This window comes from Mytilus galloprovincialis, chromosome 5 (assembly GCF_965363235.1).
Source record: "Mytilus galloprovincialis chromosome 5, xbMytGall1.hap1.1, whole genome shotgun sequence".
Classification (NCBI taxonomy): Eukaryota; Metazoa; Mollusca; class Bivalvia; order Mytilida; family Mytilidae; genus Mytilus; species Mytilus galloprovincialis.
In genome coordinates this window covers 52982476-53010047 of record NC_134842.1, presented here as the reverse complement: position 1 = coordinate 53010047, position 27572 = coordinate 52982476, and the positions used below count along the sequence as shown (strand labels likewise).

Below are 27572 nucleotides of genomic sequence, written 5' to 3'. Positions count from 1 at the left end.
TTTTTCAAAACCAATGAATGCCATTATAATTTCATGTAATCGTGAAAATACATAACAAAATTGAGACAGCTTCTACTTAGATACCATTTTGAGAAATAGCAGAGACTGTGCTGTGCGTCGCCAATGACGCATTTTACGATATTTTATTTCATCTGGTGACAGCTGCTGGCAATATTTCTGGCGTCAACATTTTCCTATGTAAAAATGTTCATTTCTTGACAATATGGATCTTCAAGTAAATTGGTATCAGTCAAAAATAAATTGTGTGAAATTTTACTTGGCGACAAGTTTGGTAGAAGAAATCAAGACTCTAGCTAAGCTAATTTTTCTGGCTGCAACTTTTTGGGAGCCAGAGCAGCCACTGAATAGGTATACTTATTTCTTCATTTTTTACAATGTTACCACTTACTCTGTTTTTTTGTTGTGTGTTAATTTTAATGACATATTTCTATCTTCCGTCTATACACTCACCAGTTTTGTAGATAAGAAGTTGTGTCAGAGATTTATGTAAACTATCTTGGAACTGTTTTCTTATCTTGTCCTCCATTTCATCACATTTGTGATTACACTATAAAACAAAGACATAGGATAAACTAAAAGAAAGTAGAGAATGAAAATATACAAAATGAAGTCTTCAGTGCAGCTAAAATGTACCATTATGTTTCTTGATTGAAATTATATGAAGTCTTTCTAAACTTTCTCGTCTTCCCCATTAGACAAAAAGCTTCATTTTGTGACTCACAGCTGATATATAACAGCATCAAAATGTAGATAATCTGATAATTGGTACAACAGCTACTGAATATATAGAGAATATCTTTAACCTTCTTCTCATTATTATACCCAATTAGTTTCCTAATTGTAGGTCCTTGTTGAGAGAAAATGAACCAAAATTAAAGAACCTTAGTGAGCACCCTCACATACCCCACGTCCCCACATTGTCATTGGAGAAATTAAATAAGTGTAAGAAAAAAAAATTGTATAAGAAAAAATATTGAATAATAATTTCCTGTCAATATGCACATCAACATAGTATGTCCTTATTATCTACAAAATTTCATGAAATTCTGTTGTGTGGTTTCAGAGGAGTTGAGATGACAAACTGTTGCAGAAGTACCTTAAAGCAAATAAGTTCAAAGAGAAGTAACTCCTAGAAAAAAAATTGAATCGTAATTTCCTGTCGATATGCACATCTACATAGTATGTCCTTATTATCTTAAAAGGTTTCATGAAATTCTGTTGTGTAGTTTCAGAGGAGTTGCGATGACAAACTGTTGCAGTAGTACAATAAAGTAAATAAGTTCAAAGGGGGGTAACTCCTAGAAAAAAAATTGAATCGTAATTTCCTGTCGATATGCACATCTACATAGTATGTCCTTATTATCTAAAAAGGTTTCGTGAAATTCTGTTGTGTAGTTTCAGAGGAGTTGCGATGACAAACTGTTGCAGTAGTACATTAAGCAAATAAGTTCAAAGGGGCGTAACTCTTATAAAAAAAATTGAATCGCATTTTCCTGTCGATATGCACAACTACATAGTATGTCCTTTTCATCTGAAAAGGTTTCGTGAAATTCTGTTGTGTGGTTCGAGAGGAGTTGCGATGACAAGAAACAGGACTGACGGACGGACGGACGGGTCAAAAACATTATACCCTCCGCAACTTCGTTGCGTGGGGTATAAAAAAGTATCACCTGGTGGTCAATGGGTTTCAGGATTCAAACAAAATCTGATGTAGTCGTAGTCTAAACTACATCACAATAAAGCTATAAAAGTAGGATCTAATTCTTGGTTAGAACCATTGATTATGAACAGATATCTACAATGTATATTTGAGAGAAAAAACTGACAGTAACCCGTCATCTCAATATATTAACAACTTTCTAAGGTCAACATACATGTTTGATAGCCTTTGATTCCTTGATAACTTTCCAATATGAATGAAGCATTAAAAATTCCAACAATTCTAACTGCCATTGATGGTCAGCAGCTGTACTGGATAAACTGACCAGAGTCCGTAGGTGAATAAGCATATGTAATGATGTCATCATACCAATAGGTCGAGGATCTACTGACCTGTAATAAAAATGATATAATGAATGAAATCAAGTTTTTTACATTTGTATCAAACATGGGTTTGTTTACTGTTGTTAGTCTTTTGATCTTTTCTTTTTTTTATCATGGTGCGGCCAGTATCTTTTTCAACTTAATATGTGTTTAAATGTCCCTTTAGTATCTTTCGCAGCTCTATAAAATTCTTTCAAAAGCAAACACCTCCCGATATAAGTTTACACAGGCTTGATCATTATTAAATGTCAGAATGAACTTACACTTCCATGGTAAAACTATAGATACATTACCTGATTTGCTGAATCAAGGTCTGCATTAAATAATTCCCATAATCCTTTGCTGCTTCTGCACTCAACTGTCAATGAATATTTGTTTTATAATAACGTTGACTTGTAAACATAAATTTAATCTATCATATTTTTTCAAAGCATAAATATTTCTATTTTCTCTGTTGCTCAAGTTTATTTCCAACTTCAAATGAATATTTGTTCATCATACATAAAGATGTGTTATAAATAATTTCAGAGGTATTACAACTGATCATGATGTTGTACAATATGGTATATATTTTTTTTACTTTTCTACACATTGATTTGAATAATGAGCGCGAGCATTTCCCACTTCAAATAAATATATTTCTATCATGCAAAAAGGGGGAGATGTTACTACTGTGGATTCATTATTTTTCATTGGAAACCAATTTTTCGTGGATTTCGCGGGTTCAGGTGAACCACAAATTTAAATGTTCAATGAATTACAATTTTTTCATTGACTCGTATGCAAACTTTAGCAAAACTATGATATTAAAAATCTGCGAAAGTGTAAGTTTTCATCAATCATCGAAAATTGGTACCCACGAAAATAAATGAATCCAAAGTATATGATATGGGTTGACAGTGGCTTATAGTTGCTTAGTTTTATTATTTGGTCACTGGTGAAATTGTTGTCTAATAGACAATCATACCCAATCTTATTTATATATTTCCACTACGTACCTGAGTAACAAGGTGATCCAATGTTTTGGTTGTTTGATTTCCAGGAAAACCTTGTGTCTGTACGATACTTTTCATGATAGCTATTTGCATATCACTGTTGTTACATGATTTCATTATATTAACAATCTCAGTGCCCTAAAATAACACCAAAAATATTATCAAATTTGGAAGTTCAATAATAAAAATTTTCACACGAAGTATAGAGGAAAAATTCAAATGTATTCTTAATTTAAAAGATATCATCTTTTAAATTAAAGTATTATGTACATGAACTACAATAATTGATACTTATAAACTTTTATAAATCAAAAGTCACAAACCAATACACAATTTATTGATTTACAGCGGATTCCATTGAGTGTGTAGCCTAATATATTTGGTTAGCTTGCCTGTTAGCTGAACCATGAAGTCATGGTTAGCTTAAGTAAACTACCCTACTTTAAGAATAGACTAGTCCAATAGAAAACCAATCGATCTGTCTGTTGGACTATGCTATTTCCAAAGAAGGGTAGTATACCTGATCTAATAATGACTTCACGGTTCAGCTAACAAGCAAGCTAACCAAAGATATTACCTTTTGCTACACACTCAATGAGATCTGCTGTAATCTACATTGACAGTTCTGTGTGATATAACAACTAATGGCTTGCAAATAATGAAAATTGGTATACAAATGACAAAATATTTGTTCTGCTTCGTTATACTATACATAAGAATTAAATTTCATCTTAAAAATGTGAAATGCTTAATTTTTATTAATTTACTAATTTTCCAAGAGAAATTAATCATGATATAATTTACAAAAGTCTATCATGAAAGAAATTTGATGATAATGCCACTATTTTGGCACCTTCATTCAAAAATCAAAAAGCGCTGTCAGCTTAAATTTTTCAACCTTCAGATGTTTAGTAGATGTTTTTCTGGTATTTCTATCTATGAATTTTTCTTACATATTTTGCATTATAGCTTTATACACATTGTATTTAGTTTTTCTTACCAAAGTTTTAGTTACTGTCAGTAAGGGGTTTAGATCCCTTAATTTTCCGTCAACATTCTTTACCCACATTTTGACAGTCTCTCGTGACAATAGTTGTTTCATCTGAAATAGAAATGAATTTTGATATTGAATCACCATGGCCTAATTCAATTATGTCATATTTTACATATGTGGTTTAATTAACAAAGGTCACTGATCTCAACAATAATGATGTGAGATTAAACCCCAATAATTTAATGGCAAGGTAATTCCAATTCTGATCTTAACTGACAAAGATAGTTGTTCTCTCAGGGTATTGTGGCTACCTCCATTAATAAAAACAACCAAGTTCTCAGGTGTTGTAAAATAACAAAAACCAGATGCTCCGCAGGACGCAGCTTTATACGACCACAGAGGTTGAACCCTGAACAGTTGGGGCAAGTATGGATACAACATTCAAGCTGGATTCAGCTCTAAATTTGGATTGTGATTAAATAGTTGACACAGCATAGGTTTCTGACACATAATGAATGTGGTCTAATGAATTTAAATTTTTTTTTGCTTTTGAGCAATTCACTATGCTGTTGAATATTAATCCTCTCAAAAAAATGTTTGAAGAAATTTTCTTTTTATTTATGAAATCTGAAATGAAAAAAATTGAACCCCCCCCCCCCAATTTTTTTTTCACATCCCCCTTTCCTTTATTCCAAAACTGATCTCAATTCAAATTTCTAATGGAGTTTGCAACAATAACTACTCATTCAAATACATATTAAAATGTAAAAAAGTGCTTGTTATCACTGAATGGTAAAGATTGTTTTAATTTATCAGTTGATAGTAAAAGTGAATATACATTGTATATTGTATAAAGCAATGATTTAAGTTGATTCAACTACTATTCTGGACAAAGAAAGATAACTCCAACTGAGTATATGAAACTTTCTTGCTATTGCACAATATTGTGCAATTGAAAATATTTGCTATTGCACAATACTGTGCAATTGAAGATTTCTTGCTATTGTGCAATACTGTGCAATTGAAAATTTCTTGCTATTGCACAATACTGTGCAATTGAAGATTTCTTGCTATTGCTGAATACTGTCCAATTGAAAATTTCTTGCTATTGCACAATACTTAATATAATAATTTTGGATCCTGATTTGGACCAACTTGAAAACTAGGCCCATAATCAAAAATCTAAGTTGTTTAGATTCAGCATATCAAATAAGCCCAAGAATTCAATTTTTGTTAAAATCAAACTTAGTTTAATTTTGGACCCTTTGGACTTTAATGTAGACCAATTTGAAAACGGGACCAAAAATTAAGAATCTACATACACAGATAGATTTGGCATATCAAAGAACCCCAATTATTCAATTTTTGATGAAATCAAACAAAGTTTAATTTTGGACCCCGATTTGGACCAACTTGAAAACTGGGCCAATAATCAAAAATCTAAGTACATTTCTAGATTCAGCATATCAAAGAACCCCAAGGATTCAATTTTTGTTAAAATCAAACTAAGTTTAATTTTGGACCCTTTGGACCTTTATGTAGACCAATTTTAAAACGGGACCAAACATTAAGAATCTACATACACAGTTAGATTGGGCATATCAAGGAACCCCAATTATTCAATTTTTGATGAAATCAAACAAAGTTTAATTTTGGACCCTTTGGGCCCCTTATTCCTAAACTGTTGGGACCAAAACTTCCAAAATCAATCCCAACCTTCCTTTTATGGTCATAAACCTTGTGATTAAATTTCATAGATTTCTATTTACTTATACTAAAGTTATGGTGCGAAAACCAAGACAAATGCTTATTTGGGCCCTTTTTTGGCCCCTAATTCCTAAATTGTTCAGACCTCAACTCCCAAAATCAATCCCGACCTTCCTTTTGTGGTCATAAACCTTGTGTTTAAATTTCATTGATTTCTATTTACTTATACTAAAGTTATTGTGCGAAAACCAAGAATAATGCTTATTTGGGCCCTTTTTTGGCCCCTAATTCCTAAACTGTTGAAACCAAAACTCCCAAAATCAATCCCAACCTTCCTTTTGTGGTCATAAACCTTGTGTCAAAATTTCATAGATTTCTATTTACTTAAACTAAAGTTATAGTGCGAAAACCAAAAAAATGCTTATTTGGGCCCTCTTTTGGCCCCTAATTCCTAAACTGTTGAAACCAAAACTCCCAAAATCAATCCCAACCTTCCTTTTGTGGTAATAAACCTTGTGTTAAAATTTCATAGATTTCTATTCACATTTACTAAAGTTAGAGTGCGAAAACTAAAACTAAAAGTATTCGGACGACGACGACGACGACGACAACATCATACCAATATACGACCAAAAAATTTTCAAGTTTTGCGGTGGTATAAAAACCCACCTGAAACAATTAAATAACAGCAGGTGTATAATTTTAATAAAAATGATATCTTTAAGTTAACTTTCAAAGACCTAGATTGAAAACTGTAGAAGAAAATGATTCAAAATAAAACTAGTTACATCTTTGTTTTGCTCACACATCTTTGTCAATATAATGGAATTTTATGTGACAGTTGCATACAAGTGAGAGGTTAAGCTAGCTATAAATCCAGGTTTAAACCTCCATTTTCTACATAAGAAAATGCCTGTACCAAGTCAGGAATATGTCAGTTGTTATCCATTCATTTACTCATTAACATGTTTAACCCCGCCGCATTGTTGCGCCTGTCCCAAGTCAGGAGCCTCTGGCCTTTGTTAGTCTTGTATTATTTTAATTTTAGTTTCTTGTGTACAATTTGGAAATTAGTATGGCATTCATTATCACTGAACTAGTATATATTTGTTTAGGGGCCAGCTGAGGGACGCCTCCCGGTGCAGGAATTTCTCGCTACATTGAAGACCTGTTGGTGACCTTCTGCTGTTGTTTTTTTTCTATGGTCGGGTTGTTGTCTCTTTGACACATTCCCCATTTCCATTCTCAATTTTATTTTTATTTGATGTGTTTGAGCTTTTGATTTTGCCATTTGATAACAAACTTTCCATTTTGGATTTTTTAGAAGTTCAGTATTTTTATTATTTGACAATTGGCATATTATGCTGAAAAAAATATCTAGGTTCCTAAGTTTGGAAAAATGGAGAAAATTCCTCAAGCTGTTCCATTATAATAGGTGCACAAGCAAAATAGGTGCAATGTTAACCTTTTTGTGAAGTTTCAAGATCTGCATTGAAAACAGTATAAGTTGATTAGGGCTATTCCAGAAAAAAATGTATGGGGGAGTTGGAAGGCACATTATATTAATAATACATGGGTGATGGGAATCAGAGCAACTTTTCACACTATAATGCACTATAATACGTACTCAATTACAATTGTCTGGGTGGTGGGTGCTGACAAAAACTGCCTTCCAAACCCCCCCCCCCCCCCCTACATTTTTTTCTGGAATAGCCCTTACTGTTAAAAGGACTTCAGTAACTAACCTCATCAGCTGTTTTGACTAAGGGAAGTAACTCTAGCAACATATGGAAACCAAGGTTCAACAGTTTCACCTGTGACTTGCCAAACACAACACCTGTAAAAATGATTTCATTTAAGCACACAATTTGCAAAAATTGAGAAAAATAACAAACAAATGGAAGTTTTGAACTACCTTGACTGGCTATACAGCCCTTGCACCGTCGGTGAGATTGCACCATTGGTGAGATTGCACCATCGGTGAGAGAAAAAAATAAAAGTCATTGATAATTTTAAATGGAGATGTTCAGGCCTTTTTTTGGTCTTTTCTTTTATCTTTTAAAGTTTTTGCATTTTTGATTTCATTATCACTAGCATTATTCTTTTATTCTGTACCATCAACATATGTACAGATGACAATTTTTTAAAGATTTCTATAGTTCCTGTTTGAATTAATTGTGAAATCTTGTTTGTGTAGATTTTCTAATGTTTTTTAAAAAAGCAAGAATATCAAGAAATTTAACAAAAAATGCATAAAATTGACTATACACAAATTCAAGAAAAGGTTGAAAACATGATGTACATCCTAACTACCAATAATAGACCACTTTTGAGTTCATCCGTCACGGGAAAAAAACTCGTCAATTATACGCGCCTTTATCACGTCATTTACCAGATAGAGGGGGTCGCCTGTATCCCTGCACTTTTTACATTTATCAAGCGTCTTAGTGATCGTCATTGAGCAGGATAAACTAGAAATAATGGTTGTTCTGTAGGTACTTAATGGCAATTCCCTAATTCCCTAATGACAGCAATGCTGATTGTCAATTTTTCGAGAATTCAATTTGCCAAATAATTCGTATAATATAGAATTATAGTTTTCGAACCACTCGCTCAACATTGGAATGGAAGTGACGACGCCCCTAAACGCACTAATGATGTTCACTAAAACCAGAGTTTTTGACGAAAATGCATCGAACTCAAAAGTTGTCTATTGATCTTACCCTGTCCTGCTTGCCAAAACTTTCCTAATGAACATTTGTTGTTTACCAGTTCCTGGACAACGACTTTGTTGACATGATGAATCACAGGATCACATGATGTTCCTTCCTTGAGAAAAAAAAGTAAATTCATAGTGTATAAGATTACCATATAATAAATGTTCTACAGTTCATCAAAAGAAAATCAAGTTTCTAATTGTATGAAGCAGCTCTGTACCCATTTCATTCCTACATTCTCTAATAATTTTATTCACAATTTATTTACACTTAAGACAATTTTGAGCTTCATACATTTCTACTGACTCCATATACAGCCGTTTCAACAATATTTTAAGTAAATGCATGATATAATTGTACATGTTTTATTAATAAAATTGAGAATGGAAATGGGGAATGTGCCAAAGAGACAACAACCCGACCATAGAGCAGACAACAGCAGAAGGTCACAAACATGCTGGTATTTAAACTGGAGTTTAAACTGTTAATGTAAAGCTCTAAAATACCATTAAGGAAAAATGTTGAGAATAACTCACCACTGGCCTTTCAAGGGTTTTAGCATGTTTAAGGTGCACTTGATACTTACCATCAAAATATTCCATATTTTAGTGAAATGATCATCTTTGAACAATTTCTTTGTTTTCCAATGCTCTTTAAGAAAGTCTTTGTTTACTAAATCCTAAAACAAAAACAATATTCTAATCAACATTAACAAACTAATTTACAGAAGCGATTTATTTATGGGATTATCACAAGTAGAAATAGCAAGCAAAAAGAATGTGTCCTTAGTACACGGATGCCCCATCCACACTATCATTTTCTATTTTCAGTGGACAGTTAAAATGGGGTAAAACTTATTTGGCATTAACATTAGAAAGATCATATCATAGGGAACTTGTGTACTAAGTTTCAAGTTGATTGGACTTCAACTTCATCAAAATCTACCTCGACCAAAAACTTTAACCTGAAAACTTTAACCTGAAGCGGGACAGACGGACTAACAAATTAAACAAACGAACGGACGGATGCACATACCAGAAAACATTAAAGAACCTTAGTGAGCACGCTCACATACCCCATGTCCCCACATTGTCATTGGAGAAATTAAATAAGTATAAGAAAAAAAATTGTATAAGAAAAAATATTGAATAATAATTTCCTGTCAATATACATAGTATGTCCTTATTATCTACAAAATTTCATGAAATTCTGTTGTGTGTTTTCAGAGGAGTTGAGATGACAAACTGTTGCAGAAGTACATTGAAGCAAATAAGTTCAAAGGGGCATAACTCCTAAAAAAAAAATTGAACTGTAATTTCCTGTCGATATGCACATCTACATAGTATGTCCTTATTATCTGAAAAGGTTTCGTGAAATTCTGTTGTGTGGTTTGAGAGGAGTTGCGATGACAAACTGTTGAAGTAGTACATTAAAGTAAATAAGTTCAAAGGGGCGTAACTCCTAGAAAAAAATTGAATCACAATTTCCCGTCGATATGCACAACTACATAGTATGTCCTTATTATCTGAAAAGGTTTCGTGAAATTCTGTTGTGTGGCTTGAGAGGAGTTGCGATGACAAACTGTTGCAGTAGTACATTAAAGTAAATAAGTTCAAAGGGGCGTAACTCCTAGAAAAAAAATTGAATCACAATTTCCTGTCGATATGCACAACTACATAGTATGTCCTTATTATCTGAAAAGGTTTCGTGAAATTCTGTAGTGTGGTTTGAGAGGAGTTGCGATGACAAGAAACAGGACTGACGGACGGATGGGTCAAAAAAATTATACCCTCCGCAACTTCGTTGCATGGGGTATAATAATGCCCATAAATGGAGCATAAAAAGACTTACAAAGGAATTGTTACTTTTCACTAGGTTTTTTTATCAGGCGATGGTCTCATTGAACAGATTATTTGATATCCCAAATATGTACACATATTTTGTTAGCAGATCTAAACTAAAGATCTGTGTTTTGTGCTGTTTAAAAAATTCATAAGAACATGACACATTAATGAATGTTGAGTGTCAAATGGATAGTTGTAGTTGACATGTCAAGTAAACTGTCTGTTGAAATAAAATATGCTGTTGTATAATTTTTAACACTTAACATGTTCAATAAAAAAAAAATATGAAAATTCTTCTCTGTTTATACAAAAGCTTTTAACACAAAATCTGAAAGAAATATGTACTACGTGAAAATATTGAGGTTGTTCTTTGACAGAAAAATCTAAAATGTCCTCCATTGCTTTAAAAGAGGGGCGAAAGATACCAGAGGGACAGTCAAACTCATAGATCGAAAATAAACTGACAATGACATAGCTAACCAGGTGCTCCGCAGAGGTCGAATCCTGAACAGTTGGGGCAAGTATGGACAAAACATTCAAGCGTGATACAGCTCTGAATTTGGATTGTGATCAAATTTTTGACATTACATGGGTTTTTTTTACACAAAACAAATGTCAAGATTTTACAAATCAATTAAAGATTTCTTCTTCAAACTTTTTAAATCTAAAATTAAATAGTTGACACAGCATAGGTTTCTGACACAGAATGAATGTGGTCTAATGAACTTAAAAGGTTTTTTTTGCCTTTGAGCTATTCAATATGCTGTTGAATATTAATCCTCTCAAAAAAATGTTTGAAGAAATTTTCTTTTTATTTATGAAATCTGAAATGAGAAAAATTTAAACCCCCACCCTTTTTTTTCACATCCCCGCTTCCCTTTTTCCAAAACTGATATCAATTCAAATTTCTAATGGAGTTTGCAACAATAACTACTCTTTTAAATACATCATAAAATATTAAAATGTAAAATAAAGTGCTTGTTATCACTGAATGGTAAAGATTGGTTGGTAGTAAAAGTAATTATACATTGTTTATTGTATAAAACAATAAAAAAAACTTCATCAGCAACATTTTATATTGGCAAATTTCCAATGAAGTTATTTACATAAAGTTATTGACAAATAAAAATAGAAAATGACATCATAGTCATGTCTGGCAAATGTCCAACATACATTATCTAAAAACATTTTAGATAAGATAAGGAAAAAAAGCTTCATCAGCAACATTTTATATTGGCAAATTTCCAATGAAGTTATTTACATAAAGTTATTGGCAAATAAAAATAGAAAATTACATCATAGTCATGTCTGGCAAATTTCCAACATATATTATCAACTACTATTCTATACAAAGAAAGATAACTCCAATTGAAAATTAATTGCTATTGCATAATATTGTGCAATTAGATATTTCTTGCTATTGTGCAATACTGTGCAATTGAAAATTTCTTGCTATTGCACAATACTTGATATGGAATCCTGATTTGGACCAACTTGAAAACTGGGCCCATAATCAAAAATCAAAGTACATATTTAGATAAAGCATATAAAAAAAGCCCAAGAATTTATTTTTTGTTAAAATCAAACTTAGATTAATTTTGGACCCTTTGGACCTTAATGTAGACCAATTTGAAAACTGGACCAAAAATTAAGAATCTACATACACAGTTAGATTTGGCATATCAAAGAACCCCAATTATTCAATTTTTGATGAAAACAAACAAAGTTTAATTTTGGACCCCCATTTGGACTAACTTGAAAACTAGGCCAATAATTAAAAATCTAAGTACATTTTTAAATTCAGCATATCAAAGAACCCCTAGGATTCAATTTTTGTTAAAATCAAACTAAGTTTAATTTTGGACCCTTTGGACCTTAATGTAGACCAATTTGAAAACGGGACAAAAAATTAAGAATCTACATACATAGTTAGATTCGGCATATCAAAGAACCCCAATTATTCAACTTTTGATGAAATCACACAAAGTTCAATTTTGGACCCTTTGGGCCCCTTATTCCTAAACTGTTAGGACCAAAACTCCCAAAATCAAACACAACCTTCCTTTTATGGTCATAAACCTTGTGTTTAAATTTCATAGATTTCTATTTACTAATACTAATGTTATGGTGCAAAAACCAAAAATAATGCTTATTTGGGCCCCTTTTTGGCCCCTAATTCATAAACTGTTGTGACCTCAACTCCAAAAATCAATCCCAACCTTTCTTTTGTGGTCATAAACCTTGTGTTAAAGTTTCATTGATTTCTATTTACTTATACTAAAGTTATTGTGCGAAAACCAAGAATAATGCTTATTTGGGCCCTTTTTTGGCCCTTAATTCCTAAACTGTTGGAACCAAAACTCCCAAAATCAATCCCAACCTTCCTTTTGTGGTCATAAACCTTGTGTCAAAATTTCATAGATTTCTTTTCACTTAAACTAAAGTTATAGTGCGAAAACCAAGAAAATGCTTATTTGGGCCCTTTTTGGCCCCTAATTCCTAAAATGTTGGGACCAAAACTCCCAAAATCAATCCCAACCTTCCTTTTGTGGTCATAAACCTTGTGTTAAAATTTCATAGATTTCCATTCACTTTTACTAAAGTTAGAGTGCGAAAACTAAAAGTATTCGGACGACGACGACGACGACGACGACGAGACGCCAACGTGATAGCAATATACGACGAAAATTTTTTCAAATTTTGCGGTCGTATAAAAATGAAAAAGACAAACAGATACATATTATAGTACACATGACACAACAAAGAAAACTAAAGACTAAGCAACACGAACTCTACCAAAATCTGGGGATGATCTCAGGTGCAATGCAATGAACCTATATAGGAGAAATTAAATATTGGGCCTGACAAAATACCTAGATTGATCAGAGTTTTCGACACATTGAGTTTGAAAGGTTCATGTATGAGTTACTTGTTTTTCTAATTTAATTTGTGCATGTGTGTGGGTATGGTGTGAACTAAGATTTAAAAATAAATAATATTTACAGAGTGTTGTTTCCTGCATGTTATCAATAGACTAAATACATCTGCTGAGCAGCCCTCCCATCCTTTCTTTAACTCTCCTTCTATCTCTGGCCAAGCATATTGCTCAAAATCTTCACTGCTGAGCTATAATAAATTTACAATTATAAAATGGATCTATATTGGAATAATACAGATTTATAAATTCCCTTCCAACATAATGTCTGTGTCATTTTGGTCTTTTGTGGATAATTGTCTCATTGGCAATCATACCACATCTTCTTTTTTTATATAAACCACTTTTAGTATTTTACAAAATACCCAGTGATGAAAACAGTACCCAAATTCCAAGAAAAAATTAAAACCATAATGTTTGTCAATATTTCAATAACAGATGGTCTGCTGTCTCTAGATGTGGATAAATGTACTGTAAATTCAGAAATTATTGCGATGCTTTTATTATTTCGAAAAATGCAACATGGTTACAATAGCAATAATTTAAACTGGTATTTTGATTTTTTTTTCAATATGAATTAAACAGGATTATTTTCAATATCACAAAAATTTAAATCAAATTTTAATTTAGTTTAGTTTCTCTATCATATCAAAGCAAAAAAGTGAAATGAGTAGTTATGTCATTTTGGCCATAACAACTTGTCAAGGAAGTGTTATTGGCAAAACCTAAAGGATACAGACAACTTTGGAGTTGAACATGTTAAACAATGGACCTTCGGCTGTTGTCTGCTCTATGGTTGAGTTGTTGTCGCTTTGACACATTACCCATTTCCTTTCTCAATTTTATATTCTCACAAATCAATCTATAGCATTTAATGTTCAAGATTTATCTCATAATTTCTAGAGGTTTTTGAGCGCAAACATTTCTGTTTCTTGACACATCTTACAAAATGTTTCCTATAAATATTCTTTTGAAAAGAACAAAATTTTCATTTCAAACTGCATAAAAATAAACTATGTTTCCAATAAAATGGTGAAAAAATATCTAATCCCTTTTATAACATGATAATTGCTGGTAAATTTGAGTCTTTAACAACTCTGAATTATGTGAATCTATTAAGTTGTTTTTTTAAGGTTTTTGCAAAAACAGAATTTTTCACTTTCTTATCTATACTGCATCAAAGGATAATATTAACCTGTTGAACAACAAGACGAATGCCATTATAACAGATCTGTCGTAAGTACACTCGCTTCTCACTGACCCACAGTAACCCTCTAATCACTTTCTTTATAAATTGTCTGTCTCCCTGTAATGAATTGTATATGAAATCATGTAAGATGTATTCAAAAATTTAACATAATAATGACAATGGCAAATATAGTTTTAATTCATGTACTACTGTCTCTAAAATTGCAATCTGTATTTAAAATCTGTGAAAACACAAAAAAATTCAAATATTTAGAGTTAGTTCATCTTTGACATAATGAAACAATAATAAAATAACAAGAATATTTTTGCATTTTAAAGTCATGAAAGTCTCTCAACATGTTCAAGAAAAAAATGTCCTAACTTTTTTGAGTATTTTTGAACTTGTACAGCTGTACAATTGAATTATTTGACAATGTACTACTAAGTACATTTAAGCTGGTGTGTTGTTTGGGTACACTTTACTTATAGACACATCCTATTTGTTACCTATCACATATAAATTTGGTTTTATATACCATGAAATAACTATTGATACTCTTTCAGTAAGTAACAAAAAATAATTGTTACTGTGGTCCATATAAAATAAAAAGTTAAGTTCATTGGTCTGTGTGCACACTTGAATACATGTACATGATGTAATTTGGTAAATGCCTTGGCATCCTAAATTTCACTTCAATATTTTTTATTAGATGTGCTTTACAGTTTTCTTTTACATTTTCTATTCAGTCTCTTTTCAATTTGGCTTACAAGCTCCCCAATGTTTTTGTGTTGTTGACGTTTGATGATTTTCAGATTGAACATACATTAGGATTTGACTAAAACATGTGTTGTTCTTATTTTCTAATAAACATTACCTGATAAACAATTTTACTCCATGTCTGATTTGCTCTAAATGCTTTGGTTTCAGAGTTATAAGCCAAATTCTACATTTTACCCCTATGTTCTATTTTTAGACATGGCGGCCATCTTGGTTGATAAATAATTAAAACATAAAATCATGTTATTGATCATCCCACATACTTACTTGCAGAAGTCTTCCTGATTGTATCAAAGTCAAGTAAGCTAATGATTCTCCTAAAAAGCTACTCCCTTTCTCCTAAAATTGAATAAATATATCAACTTCAAATTCAAATATAGAGAAAACTCCTGTTTACCAAGAATATTAAATTATTACATCTGGATTGTTTTTAATAGTCACTGAACATATATAAATTTTTGAGGGGGCCAATTATTGTGGGTACCACTTTTTGTGGATACCAATTTTCATAGATTGAAGACAAATCATATTTTTCATGTTTTTCTGGAAACTTGATTTTGTGAACTTGTCAAAGTTTCCATACAAGCTTATAGGAATTTCATATGCCCTTGAACATTTATATTAAATTGTGTTTTTTTTCTACCTACGAAATTCTCTAAAATTGGCATTCAATTCATAATAATGAATCCACAATATCATAGATGCCAACCCCCTTTTGACACAATCAGTAACAATCTATCAAACATGTCAAATTTTCTGTAATTTTGAAAAGTTTTCAGTAATCATTCAAAATGTGCATTTACCAGAAAAATTACGGACGAATGCATGGTTGCAAAGTAATGTGCACTAACATGTTTTGTTAAACATATTATCTGTAGTATGTATTCCATTCATTAATTGTTCAGACATTTTCGACTCGTACATTTTGTTTTGTCAAGGAGAAGTAGAGAAAGGGGGAAAGCTACTTCATAAAATGCAAGTTTGCCTCTTCGGAAGTCAGTTAGTTTCCAATCGATAGGTTGATAACTCCTGAGAAACCAAAAGCATTACATTGGCGTTTTCTAAAAACCGGACCAGGCCGGAAAAGAAATGATAAAATTCCCTGTTTTACAAAATTGAACAGCAATGACTTGGAATCCGTAACTATTCGACTTTGACCGTAATAGCGTAGTTTTGATTGCTAAATCGGAAAAATTACGGAAAAATCATAATGGTTGGCATCTATGCAATATACATGCATATGACAAGACTTTACTAAGGACAGAACGTACATATCCACCAAACTGGCATGCTTAACTATTGATAAAATTCTACATTAAACTTACAGCTTTAGATTCTTTCTTTGGTAACTTCAAATGTTTGGATATCAAATTTAAAAATTCTTCCACTGTTACTACATCAAACTTTCTTAGAATCTACAAAGAAACAAATGCAAGAATCATATCAGTTATCAACTAGGTTTTTTATTCCAAATACACAAGCATCTTAATTAACTACTGTGAAAGTACTTTAATTCGTGGGTATCAATTTTCGTGGATTGAGCAATATTTACATGTTCGTGGGTTTTTAAATTCGTGGATTTTAGTATTCCATCTTGGTTGGTTGGCTGGGTCACCAGACACAATTTTTAATCTAGATACCCCAATGATGATTGTGGCCAAGTTTTGTTTAATTTGGCCCTGTAGTTTCAGAGGAGAAGATTTTTGTAAAAGATAACTAAGATTTACGAAAAATGGTTAAAAATTGACTATAAAGGGCAATAACTCCTAAAGGGGTCAACTGACCATTTTGGACCTGTTGACTTATTTGTAAATCTTTCTTTGTTGAACATTTTTGCTCTTTACAGTTTATCTCTATCTATAATAATATTCAAGATAATAACAAAAAAAAGCAAAATTTCCTTATAATTACCAATTCAGGGGCAGCAACCTAACAACGGGTTGTCCGATTCATCTGAAAATTTCAGGGCAGATAGATCTTGACCTGATAAATAATTTTACTCATGTCAGATTTGCTCTAAATGCTTTGGTTTTTGAGTTACAAGCCAAAAACTGCATTTTACCCCTATGTTCTATTTTTAGCCATGGCGGCCATCTTGGTTGGTTGGCCGGGTCACCTGACACAATTTTTAAACTAAATACCCTAATAATGATTTTGGCCATGTTTGGTTAAATTTGGCCCAGTAGTTTCAGAGGAGAAGATTTTTGTAAAAGTTAACGACGACGGACGCCAAGTGAGGAGAAAAGCTCACTAAAAATGTATCGATTATCAGGTTGTCTGCATGTTGATATGGTTAAATATCAGCTGCAAGTCACAATATGAAGCTTTTTGTCGTGTGAGCACAGAGAACAAGATCAAAATAACTTCATATTTTGTTGAGCAGCTGATATTTTACCACATCAATATGCACATATAACCGATAATCAATTTATCAGGCTGTATTTGTATCTTTTGGAAGTGTTCTCTTAGTTTCACCAGCAACCGAAAGATGACTTGATAGCGTCCTGTCAAACTTATCAATGTCGGTTCAAACATTATGACGTCGCTGATAAGTCTGGGTCAAAGTAATGAGGCCAGGTCAATGTATTTAACGTCACAAAGCTGTGATTTGCAATTTTATTAAGAGATGAGCAGAATGATATAGACAGTGGGACGTCTGATAACAGTATCTATTGTCTAATAACTTATCAAACAAACCACCTGTTTTACATAGATCTATTGTCATTGATTGTCCTAATATTAATAAATTTCAGTGGGAAATAGTTCATGCAAATTCTTCAAGAGAAGAAAATAGTCAAAAAAGACTAAAAGTGTGATAACTAAGATGAAGATCTGCATGATTTGTACCTCAATTGGAAAAGCAGGGTATAGTGGGTAAGGACTTTACACCGTACACAGTCAGTCTCCTGGCCTCAGTATGGGTTTTACTTCAAGGCAGGAGAAGTTAAGGTCTTCCATATGTTTTTGTATCCTAAACAATGTATACACAACCCATATAGTGTTAACTTAACTTGCACGTACAAAAAAATGTACCTGAAAATCCGGGCAAAACAAAATCCTTTTAGACAAATTTACAAACATAAAAACTGTAAATGATGTGCTTTAGTCAAATTTATGCAGCAACTAGTGCATGAAGTGTGCTTAGAAAGACAAAAATAACATCATGCAAATCACACATATTATAAAGATATTGCTTTTTCCTAGAGAGCATCGATCAGCATGATTAGCATTGCAAATAAACGTTAGAAAGGTCTTCTCAAGAATTGTCATACAAACATGTATCACAGCTTTCAAAACATTCTTGTAAGTTTAAATGCCTTTAATTAGCTAAAATGAACTTTGCCTCAATATGTTGGCACATTCAGCTTTTTGTTAAATTAGTTTCCATGCCATTGTTTCATAAGTATCATTTTAGCTTCTATGTACCATGTGTAAACACGGTTTAGATTGATTGAATTTTGTTACCATTACTACATGTACATTGTACTAGTGGTTGTTCTAGATCTCGTTTCTTTAAACACAGGTTCAGCAAATTTTTGCATTTCTGCATATTTCTGTACATGTTTAACCAATTATTTCATTTCCATGTGCCTTAAACTTTTCATAAACTTTTCTAGGCCCTATTTTTCTGTTCAATTTGGCTACTGTTCTCTTATAGGTGTAAGGATGACAAGCTTTTTCACATCCAAATAGAATATACTCAATAAATTAACAAATTTCAGCAAGCTATTTCTAGTTGCTAGCCATGTCCATTTTTATTTTTATTACCTGACAAAGAGCAACAGAAAAGCCTTGTCGTGCTGTTTCTCTACTTGAGGCTAAACCTTTTACCAATCTTTTTACACTGTATTCCAATTCTTGTGACAATTCATTCTAAAACGAAAATTAAAACATTATATAAGATCATATAACAACCAATAAAAAATCAGATGGTTTTAATGAGGCACAAAATGTCGACCTAGGCTATGATCATCATGATCATGGATGGATAGATTAATGTCTAGTGGCAAATTAAATGCAAATTCAGGATGATAACATTATAATGTGAAGAACTGATATGAACCAACACATACAATGTATCCACATTTTACAATGTTCCATGATGTATCTTCCTCCCATGATGTGGTGTACAGTACAGTGCCACTGCTGTAGAAATATTTTCTTAAATACAGCTAATAAGGGATGGTGTGGCACAACTATCGAAAAACTGCTTGAGACCCAGAGTCCCCACTCAAAGTCAAAGATAATTTGGAAAAGTCATAACAACTGTAGTCTGTAGATGCACAGTGGACAAATGGATCCACTCATCAGTGCTCATTATAAGCAAAATGATATGACTTCCAATTAAAACTTGAAAACAACAACTCTATTTAAATGTGCAACTCAAGTTGTTGATCTTTTTTACAGTATTTTTTGAAATATAAATAAAAATTGGTCTCACACCTCAGTGTTTCGTTTTTGTTTTATCTTTAATAAAACCACCAGTTGGTCTGTTGCCTTGATGATTTCTGCAGAGCTGGATTCAGATAATGTCCAGAATTTATCAAGGATTTGTTTGTCGATTTTTAAGGCTTTTATTTCATTATTTTCTGTCATATTGTTAAAACGTGCGATTTTCTTTCCACGTGCAAATGCTCATTCAGGGTTTTGAAAATTAAAGTAAAAGTGCGCTTACATAAAACGCTTTAATGCTTGTCAACAATAAAAATGTAATAGTAAACACAAAATCGGATACTATTTGCCTATGTTCCCTTACAGAACTCTATATGGTACAACTAAATACACAATATACATTCTTTTACAACAGCGCACAATAACTCATACATAGAACCACATTGGCACAACACTGAAAAAGACTTTACTAACACTTTATGTCTTATTCATTATACAAAGAATAACTAGATCTGTTACGATTGCCATAGAGATAACTTCCATAAACGTCAGGGGCTGATCCAGCCATTTTAAAGGGAAAAAAGGGGGGGGGGTTTCTAACCAAGAAATTGTATATTTAAATATACAATTCCTTGTTCTAACCCAGGACAAAAAAAGGGGGTCCAACTACATGTCCCCATTCAAATGCATTGATCGTTCAAAAAAAGGGGGCTCCATGTACCATTTTTAGCCATTACCAATAAAGACAAAAACAAGTTTTTTTTGTGAAAAGAGTCCCTGTTTCTTATTTGAATACACATTACTTTGACCAATAAAATCAGTCAAGTCAAGCATTGATATAGTAAGACTATTTGTTGACCGATTTCTGCTTATTTTTAGTTACGTTGTTGAGCTTTATCACAGTTTTTTTATTTTGGTGTTTAGAGTTAATCTCTAAAGATTCTATGTAAGAACTATGTAACCAGGCTGTTCACTTTCAACCGGATATAAATAGAAGGGAGATAAACAAGAAAATAACGCGCTAATATTTAAGTTTTTTGTAAACAAACACCAGAACTGGACAAAACCTTTAAAAAATGTGAAAATGACAGCAACTTTTCTTAAACCACACAATAAGCTACCACAGTACAATACAGTTACAGTTTTAGTAAATATGTTGATTATTTAACTTACAAAAAGGCGTGAAATGTTCACACGATAAATTATCTACTTGTCTCTGAATAACAGAAATGTGAATCATGGAATTGTTTTTATCTATATTTAATTTTCATTATGTAATTTTCTAATTTGTGTTATATATGAGTGTGTATGGTCGGAGTATGTTTTTGTGTGTAAGAACATGAAGAGAGAGTTGTTATCTTTTTTAACACCAGTATTTTTTAATGGCAAACATTTATAATTTATATGTTCTAATGAATTACATACATGACACAGATTTCCCAGTGAAAAACCCCCTGATAATCAGGGGGGGATCCAGGATTTTCGGTTAGGGGGGGGGGTGCACATTTAAATTTCTGCCGAGCTGGGCGAGGCGAAATTTTTTTTGAGGTATTATTATCGAAATTTTTTAAATATTCTTCTACAGAGGGTGCAATGTAGATATCTTGCCAAGCGTGGCGAGAAATAAATATTTTGTGGTAAAATTAGCGAGAAATTTAAGTTTCAAGCTAAACCCGCATAAATCCACCGCTGCCAATCTGCAATCACCATAATTAACAAGAAATCTGCGAGCTTCTATTCATTAACTCAATAATAGCACACCGACCAATATAAGATTTTGAAAACAAGAATTTCTACTTTTGCCAGCGATTTTTAATTGTCTTTTCTTAATATTTCTTTTCTTCTATTTCCGGAGGTCATGTCAAACTTTTTATATACATTTCTACCGCAAACCAGTAAAATCAGAATTAGGTCCCGTTGCGAAGATATATATATATGTTTATTGTCGTGGCATCCTATGTAATACGGTAGTACGGGTTGGGGCCTTGACCGTTTATGCATGCTTCGGCAAACTTTACAGGTTGAAAGTGAGAAACATATATTGATATCATACAGAGATATTAAACAATGATACAAATTAATAAACAAACCTTTCGCTTGATCCAGTATTCCTATCTTTCATTAAGAAAGAATTTAAACAGGACTGTTTTCTTGGCCGTGCCATAATGAAATAACCAACCCAACCGCGGGTAGGGCACTTTCGCCTACTTCGTGGGAAAGTGAGGTAGGGTTGTTTTTGAACTTCAATTATCAAAGAAATTGTTTATAAAATCCGCAACTACCCGGCATGTCACAATTGTTTTACTTGAACTGCTAAAAGCCTATGATATTTTTTCACCAAACGCAGTACCGCGATTGACACCTTTCTTTGATTTTATAGAACTTATAAATAAACCGTAGGTCAGTTTATTAGTAATCACGTTGATTCTGTTAAACTTACTGTTTTATATACTTCTTTGAATGTTAAGGGACGACATCAAAAGATCAATGTAAGATAAAAAACTTAATTCAAATAGTTTGGGGGTGGGGGGTTGAACAGCTGCAAGATGTGATTATCCGACATTGATTTTTACATATATCTATATGGGTCAATCAATTTTTCCCAAATTAAGTTAAGAGGGGGGTGGGGGGGTCAGTGAAAAAACTATGTGAATTAAGTTTTTTATCCTTCATTGAACTTTTGATGTCGTCCCTAAAACAGATGAAATGCGACGACATTGATATTCGTCGTCTGTTCAGATACTTTGTTGAGCTGAGGACAACCCATGCTTTGCAAATTTTAGGGGGGGCGCACGCCGGCCACGCCCCCGCCTAAATCCGCCCCTGATAATTTCACATATGAAAGAAATGTAGTTATTTCACTCCTCTGACATGTCTGACGTCATACAACAATAGGCATTGTAAAGACATAGATAACGTCAAATCAAAACAAATTGTGAATATATAGTCATGTTAGTAACAGTTAACTAAGTTCCTTTCATTTGCTAAAAATAAAAAAAATAACTAATCGAAGAATTCAAATATCGAAAAATGTTCAACTCGTGACCAAACAACACTGATAATTATCTCATGCCCTATACGCATTCGTGAATTAAAATGTATTGTATCGTCAGTTGTAGAATATTTCTCTATTTGAATTCTTCGATAAGTTTTCTATAAGTATCACAGTGGCGGATCCAGGGGGTTCCGGGGTTTGGAACCCCCTTTCCCCCTTTTTTTGCATCAATGCATTTGAATGGGGACATATAGTTGGAACCCCCAGAGGTGGATTTAGGGGGGGGGGCAGGGGGTTATATAGGGAATCACTGAAGCGTGACTGGAGTGGGCACCCTCTTTGGCAGTCAGTGCCCCCCCCCCCCCCCCCCTTTGTCATGGGTTAGGAACCTCTCTTTTTAATATAACTGGATCCGCCCCTTTATCATCATGTTTCTCTTTGTAGTTAGTAGGAGCTGAAGGTACTGGAAAACATGAATTAGCCAAAGGAATTATTTCTATTGATGAACCTTTCTCTGTGCAGATGTAAGTATGATCACAATGTAGGTTTGAACTTCTTGATACTACTTAATATGAATAGCACAAAGGAGGGTCTGAAAAGGATTTACAGAATAGAGAATTATTTGCAAAAACTGCAGAAGAAAGGACAGACAAAAAAAAAGAAAAAGGAATAATTGGGGTCTAGATTACAAAGAATGGAGAGCATGGAGAGTCCAGGGGTGCAAGATTATATAAAAAAAAAAAAAAAAATAGTACAAAAAAATAAAGATATGTCAGAAGGACCCCAATCGAGACACTCTTACACTCTTACATGAATTATCAAGAATGTGACAGCAGACCAGACAACACCATGTGAACACTATTTAACAATACCTCTCAAAAATGAATGTCAAATATTGGCTCAGATACATGTACATGATGTAGATACCTGATGGTCATTAGTACAGGTGGTACAAATGTAAATGTGGTGGATTAAACAAGTTTTATATGTGCGACTCACACAAATTTATGTTAATTATCACTACAATATTTTTGGATTTAATAACCACACTATCAAAAACTACAAAAAGGCATGTTGGTGACATGTCAATTTACTAGTTATAATTTCAGTTATATCTTTTTTAGTCGTACAGCCACATGTTTACCACTATCTACTGAAGATGAGGAAAGCAGACCTAGGATTGATTTTATATGCTTCATTGTAGATCTAACCAACAGAGAAAGGTAACATCTTTTTTATTTGTTGAGTCTTGTTGTATATAAATAGCTACTGAAATTCCTATATTCCAAGATGCAGGAAACACAGGTTTGAGGTGGTGCCCCCTAACATGCATAAGGCCTTGTTGTTCAAAACAACTTTTTCAGCACCTGATTTTATTATTCTGTTTTAAGCCATTTGCAATTTTCTTTGAGTATTAAATAAGTATTTGGAATTTGAAAACAAAAGACAATAAAATAAATCAAATAACTCTGTTAACATGGTTAAAACTCCTTTTGAAAGAAAAAAGTTTATAATCATAGAAAGTCAAAGACCATATTAAAATTGATTTTCTGCTTCTTTAAGTATTACTTATTTTAAAGCTGATGTGTCAAAGAGAAAAGCAAAGAGTTCCAATGGGTCTTCAACACAGTGAGAAAATCCAGCCCCCTTAGGCAAAACTTTACCTGTTGATCTAGAGATCATGGCATTCATACTTGATGTATCAGCTGCTGTACCTCACAAAAGATTTCATACAGCAATATTATGAATATCACTGCTAGCTGTCAGCCATTATTTAATATATACATTTTATTTAATTCTCACTTATTAACATAAGGAATACTGTTCTTCTTTCAGCATGAGAGTGGTTGAGGAATCAGTCAAACATGTAGACCTCAGATATTTTCTAGGAAGATCTTGTTTTGTGGCTTTAAAAGGTACATAACTGTAGGCAGGAGATATTAGATTAATGCATTTCCTATAAAGGGGGTCTCATTGGGGGGTTCTGATCCCAGATCCCGCTGACTGTTTTGTCAGATTCCCGTATCCCGCTTATACTATGTACCTAAGCAATTCTAATTTTTTTATAATTTCCTGTGTCCCGCTAGACCTTAATTCCCGTTTTCACGGCACAATAATTTGACTTTCCCCGTGTCACGCTTACGAAAAATCAGCAATCCTGCGTCACGCTTAGACCCCAATGAGACCCACTATAAAGACATTAAGTCAAAGTTATATTAGTATAAGGCCAAACATCGATCAGACATTGCTTGAATGATTTGTATGTGACCATGAGGGTCCTGACATTTAGTAGACTTAGAAGATCTTGTTTTGTGGACTTAGCTAGACATCTGGTATTTGATGTGAATATCATGTTATATGATAATGAAGGTTACAGTTGTTAGACTGGAAGGCAGTAGGTATATCATGCAAGGATCATGTTTCTATGGCCATAAAGGGTAAAAAATATTACATACCCACTTCACAGAAGTCCAGAAAATTTCGTGTTCAAAAGTGCAAGCAAAATGCATGTACAAAATGTATGCAAATATTTGCAAAGAAAATTATGCCGGTAAGAGGAAATTCAAAATGCAAATTTTATGTTACTTCTGTACCATTGACATCAAAAGGCAATGTGTAGTTTATTGGACACTTGAAATTCAAGGATTCACATACATGTATATTCCAGCTTAAGACATCCACGAAAAGTATTAACCATGAATGAATATGAAGCTACAGACGAAGTATCTTTCCTTTTCAAATTGCAAAGAATTTACTGTAATTTTATATTTAAGTTTAAAAACATGTGTGATGAAGACAGATTCTACTGTAATAGGGTTTAATACGTATGAGGTATATGTTCTTTTTTTTATTGTAGTGAAATGTCCTGAGAAGAGAGGAGTTGGTTTGGAGTTAGTTTCTGAGTTCTGTGATCATTATGGTGCTCCTATATTGTATGGAGCACTTGAGGTAATACTTTACAATAATACAGCATTGCTCCTATATTGTATGGAGCACTTGAGGTAATACTTTACAATAATACAGTATAGCTCCTATATTGTATGGAGCACTTGAGGTAATACTTTACAATAATACAGTATAGCTCCTATATTGTATGGAGCACTTGAGGTAATACATTACAATAATACAGTATAGCTCCTATATTGTATGGAGCACTTGAGGTACCGTAATACTTCACAATAATACAGTATAGCTCCTATATTGTATGGAGCACTTGAGGTAATACTTTACAATAATACAGTATAGCTCCTATATTGTATGGGGCACTTGAGGTAATACTTTACAATAATACAGTATAGCTCCTATATTGTATGGAGCACTCGAGGTAATACTTTACAATAATACAGTATAGCTCCTATATTGTATGGAGCACTTGAGGTAATACTTTACAATAATACAGTAGTGCACTTTACAATAAGAGTGATTTTAAACTGAATGAACATGTGCATACTGTTATACAATTCTTATTTTAACATCCAGGGACAAAATAGTGCACAACTGTTTGATTAAGTTACTTCACATGACTTATATTTTTTTTTGTCGGAATAAAACTTGAAATTTATGACACAAAAATGCATCAATTTTTAAAGCATGCCAAAATCAAATCAAAACACTGGATGCTAGGTGCTAGGTGCTAGGTTCTGATGATCCACTGGCTATGTAACCAGCCTAGTGGTATTAAAATTGATGTTCCTTCTTTAAAATTGCAAAAATAAACACACACAATTTTTTTCTGAATTTACACTATTTAAACACATGTTAAGGGTTAAGCTGATACAGATAGCCACACACCCACACTTTTTTTGACAACAATGAAAGTGTCGGAGTGGAAATTAATACTACTCTGATAAAGCTGAATAATTATTATTTGAATATACAATTACTATCATAAGGCAGCAACCATTTGATTTTCTGGGGGGGGGCTATGGTTTTTTTTTCTGGACAAATATTTTTTTTCGCCTACGGCGAAAAACAATCTATTTTTTTCTCGACAAGTCGAAAACAATTTTTTTCTTTCAATGTTAGCATTACATATAGTGGCAGCTGAGGGTGAAACAAACATTTTTTTTTTCTCAGAATCTAAAACAAATTATTTTTTTCTCCAAAAACTGGAAACAAACTTTTTTTTCCAAAAAAGACCATAGCCCCCCCCCCCCCCCCGAAAATCAAATGGTTGCTGCCTAAATAGTCTAACGATTGAAAATGCTTTGAAGCCAGAATGATTTTTTTTCAGACTGATCAAGAACAGATAACTCTTGCAAAACAGATTCTAAACATGGCAAAAGTTTCAGCAGGATTAGTGAACAATATTTCGCCATTGCTAATAGACTCCACCAGAAGACCATATGATACACAATTATTATGATGATAAACATTAATTTGAGGATGGGGATAAAAACTGAATATGAATAGAAAAAAATCATCATTTTGGATGGATATTGAGATTGATTCTGCACTTACAAAAACATTTACAAAATGTATAAAATGTCAAGTTTTTTTTTAGTATAGAAACATTATATGTCGCATATCCACACTATGTAAATTCTGTACTCTATGAAATTCTTTCAAAGGGTGACTTGGGAATAGATATATGGTCTCTTTGGTCTTTTCCTTACATCAGTAAAACCCCTGCCAAAGTGGGGATGTACAAGTACGCAGCCATTGTCAGGCCAGAATTGGGGTGTATAATCTGATGCCTCGTGCACAAAGAGTTGAACACTCTGCATATCAAGAACCCTTGCAATAACTCGTTAAGGGTACCATAGGTGGCCTGCTGCAACACAAAATGTCTGTTCCTATCCAATATACCCTCATTTACAAGTGGCTGTCAAAATGTTTGCCTGACCTTCTTCTAGAATGGCCTTCATTACAGGACCTATCAGTCATATATATTCTTAATTTGTTCCCTTCCAGAACATGCATGAAATAGTTTTCCCTGTAAGTTAAGCACCTAACAATCAAT

General features: G+C 32.9%; 2 protein-coding genes across 2 annotated transcripts in view; one reads left to right on the top strand and one right to left on the bottom strand.

Moving 5' to 3' along the window:
* LOC143076029 (myb-binding protein 1A-like protein) overlaps positions 1-19902 on the bottom strand; it is a 41919-nt gene extending 22017 nt beyond the window's left edge. Inside the window, exons 1-14 of the mRNA XM_076251640.1 lie at positions 19666-19902; positions 18991-19095; positions 16548-16637; positions 15490-15561; positions 14452-14562; positions 13325-13447; positions 9064-9156; positions 8484-8589; positions 7506-7597; positions 4060-4161; positions 3063-3197; positions 2358-2422; positions 1896-2073; positions 472-568 (exon numbers count right to left, since the gene is read on the bottom strand). Coding sequence (XP_076107755.1) covers positions 472-568; positions 1896-2073; positions 2358-2422; positions 3063-3197; positions 4060-4161; positions 7506-7597; positions 8484-8589; positions 9064-9156; positions 13325-13447; positions 14452-14562; positions 15490-15561; positions 16548-16637; positions 18991-19095; positions 19666-19818 — 1522 coding nt within the window. The 5' untranslated portion in view covers positions 19819-19902. The remainder of the gene's footprint in view (positions 1-471; positions 569-1895; positions 2074-2357; positions 2423-3062; positions 3198-4059; positions 4162-7505; positions 7598-8483; positions 8590-9063; positions 9157-13324; positions 13448-14451; positions 14563-15489; positions 15562-16547; positions 16638-18990; positions 19096-19665) is intronic.
* Positions 19903-20601: 699 nt separating this feature from the next.
* On the top strand, positions 20602-27143 carry LOC143076025 (centromere protein M-like). The gene is made up of 6 exons (XM_076251637.1): positions 20602-20761; positions 23054-23133; positions 23734-23832; positions 24446-24525; positions 25467-25558; positions 26844-27143. The coding sequence occupies exons 1-6, from the start codon at positions 20699-20701 to the stop codon at positions 26973-26975; spliced, it is 546 nt and encodes a 181-aa protein (XP_076107752.1). The 5' UTR covers positions 20602-20698; the 3' UTR covers positions 26976-27143.
* The last annotated feature ends 429 nt before the right edge of the window (positions 27144-27572 follow it).

What these genes read in the sequence shown, in the direction of transcription:
- LOC143076025 (XM_076251637.1), top strand. Translation starts at nt 20,699, where the DNA reads ATGACAGCAACTTTTCTTAAACCACACAATAAGCTACCACAGTACAAT. An exon ending in GAACCTTTCTCTGTGCAGAT is followed by an intron (nt 23,134 to 23,733) that starts GTAAGTATGATC and finishes TATCTTTTTTAG; the next exon opens with TCGTACAGCCACATGTTTAC. An exon ending in GATCTAACCAACAGAGAAAG is followed by an intron (nt 23,833 to 24,445) that starts GTAACATCTTTT and finishes TTCTTCTTTCAG; the next exon opens with CATGAGAGTGGTTGAGGAAT.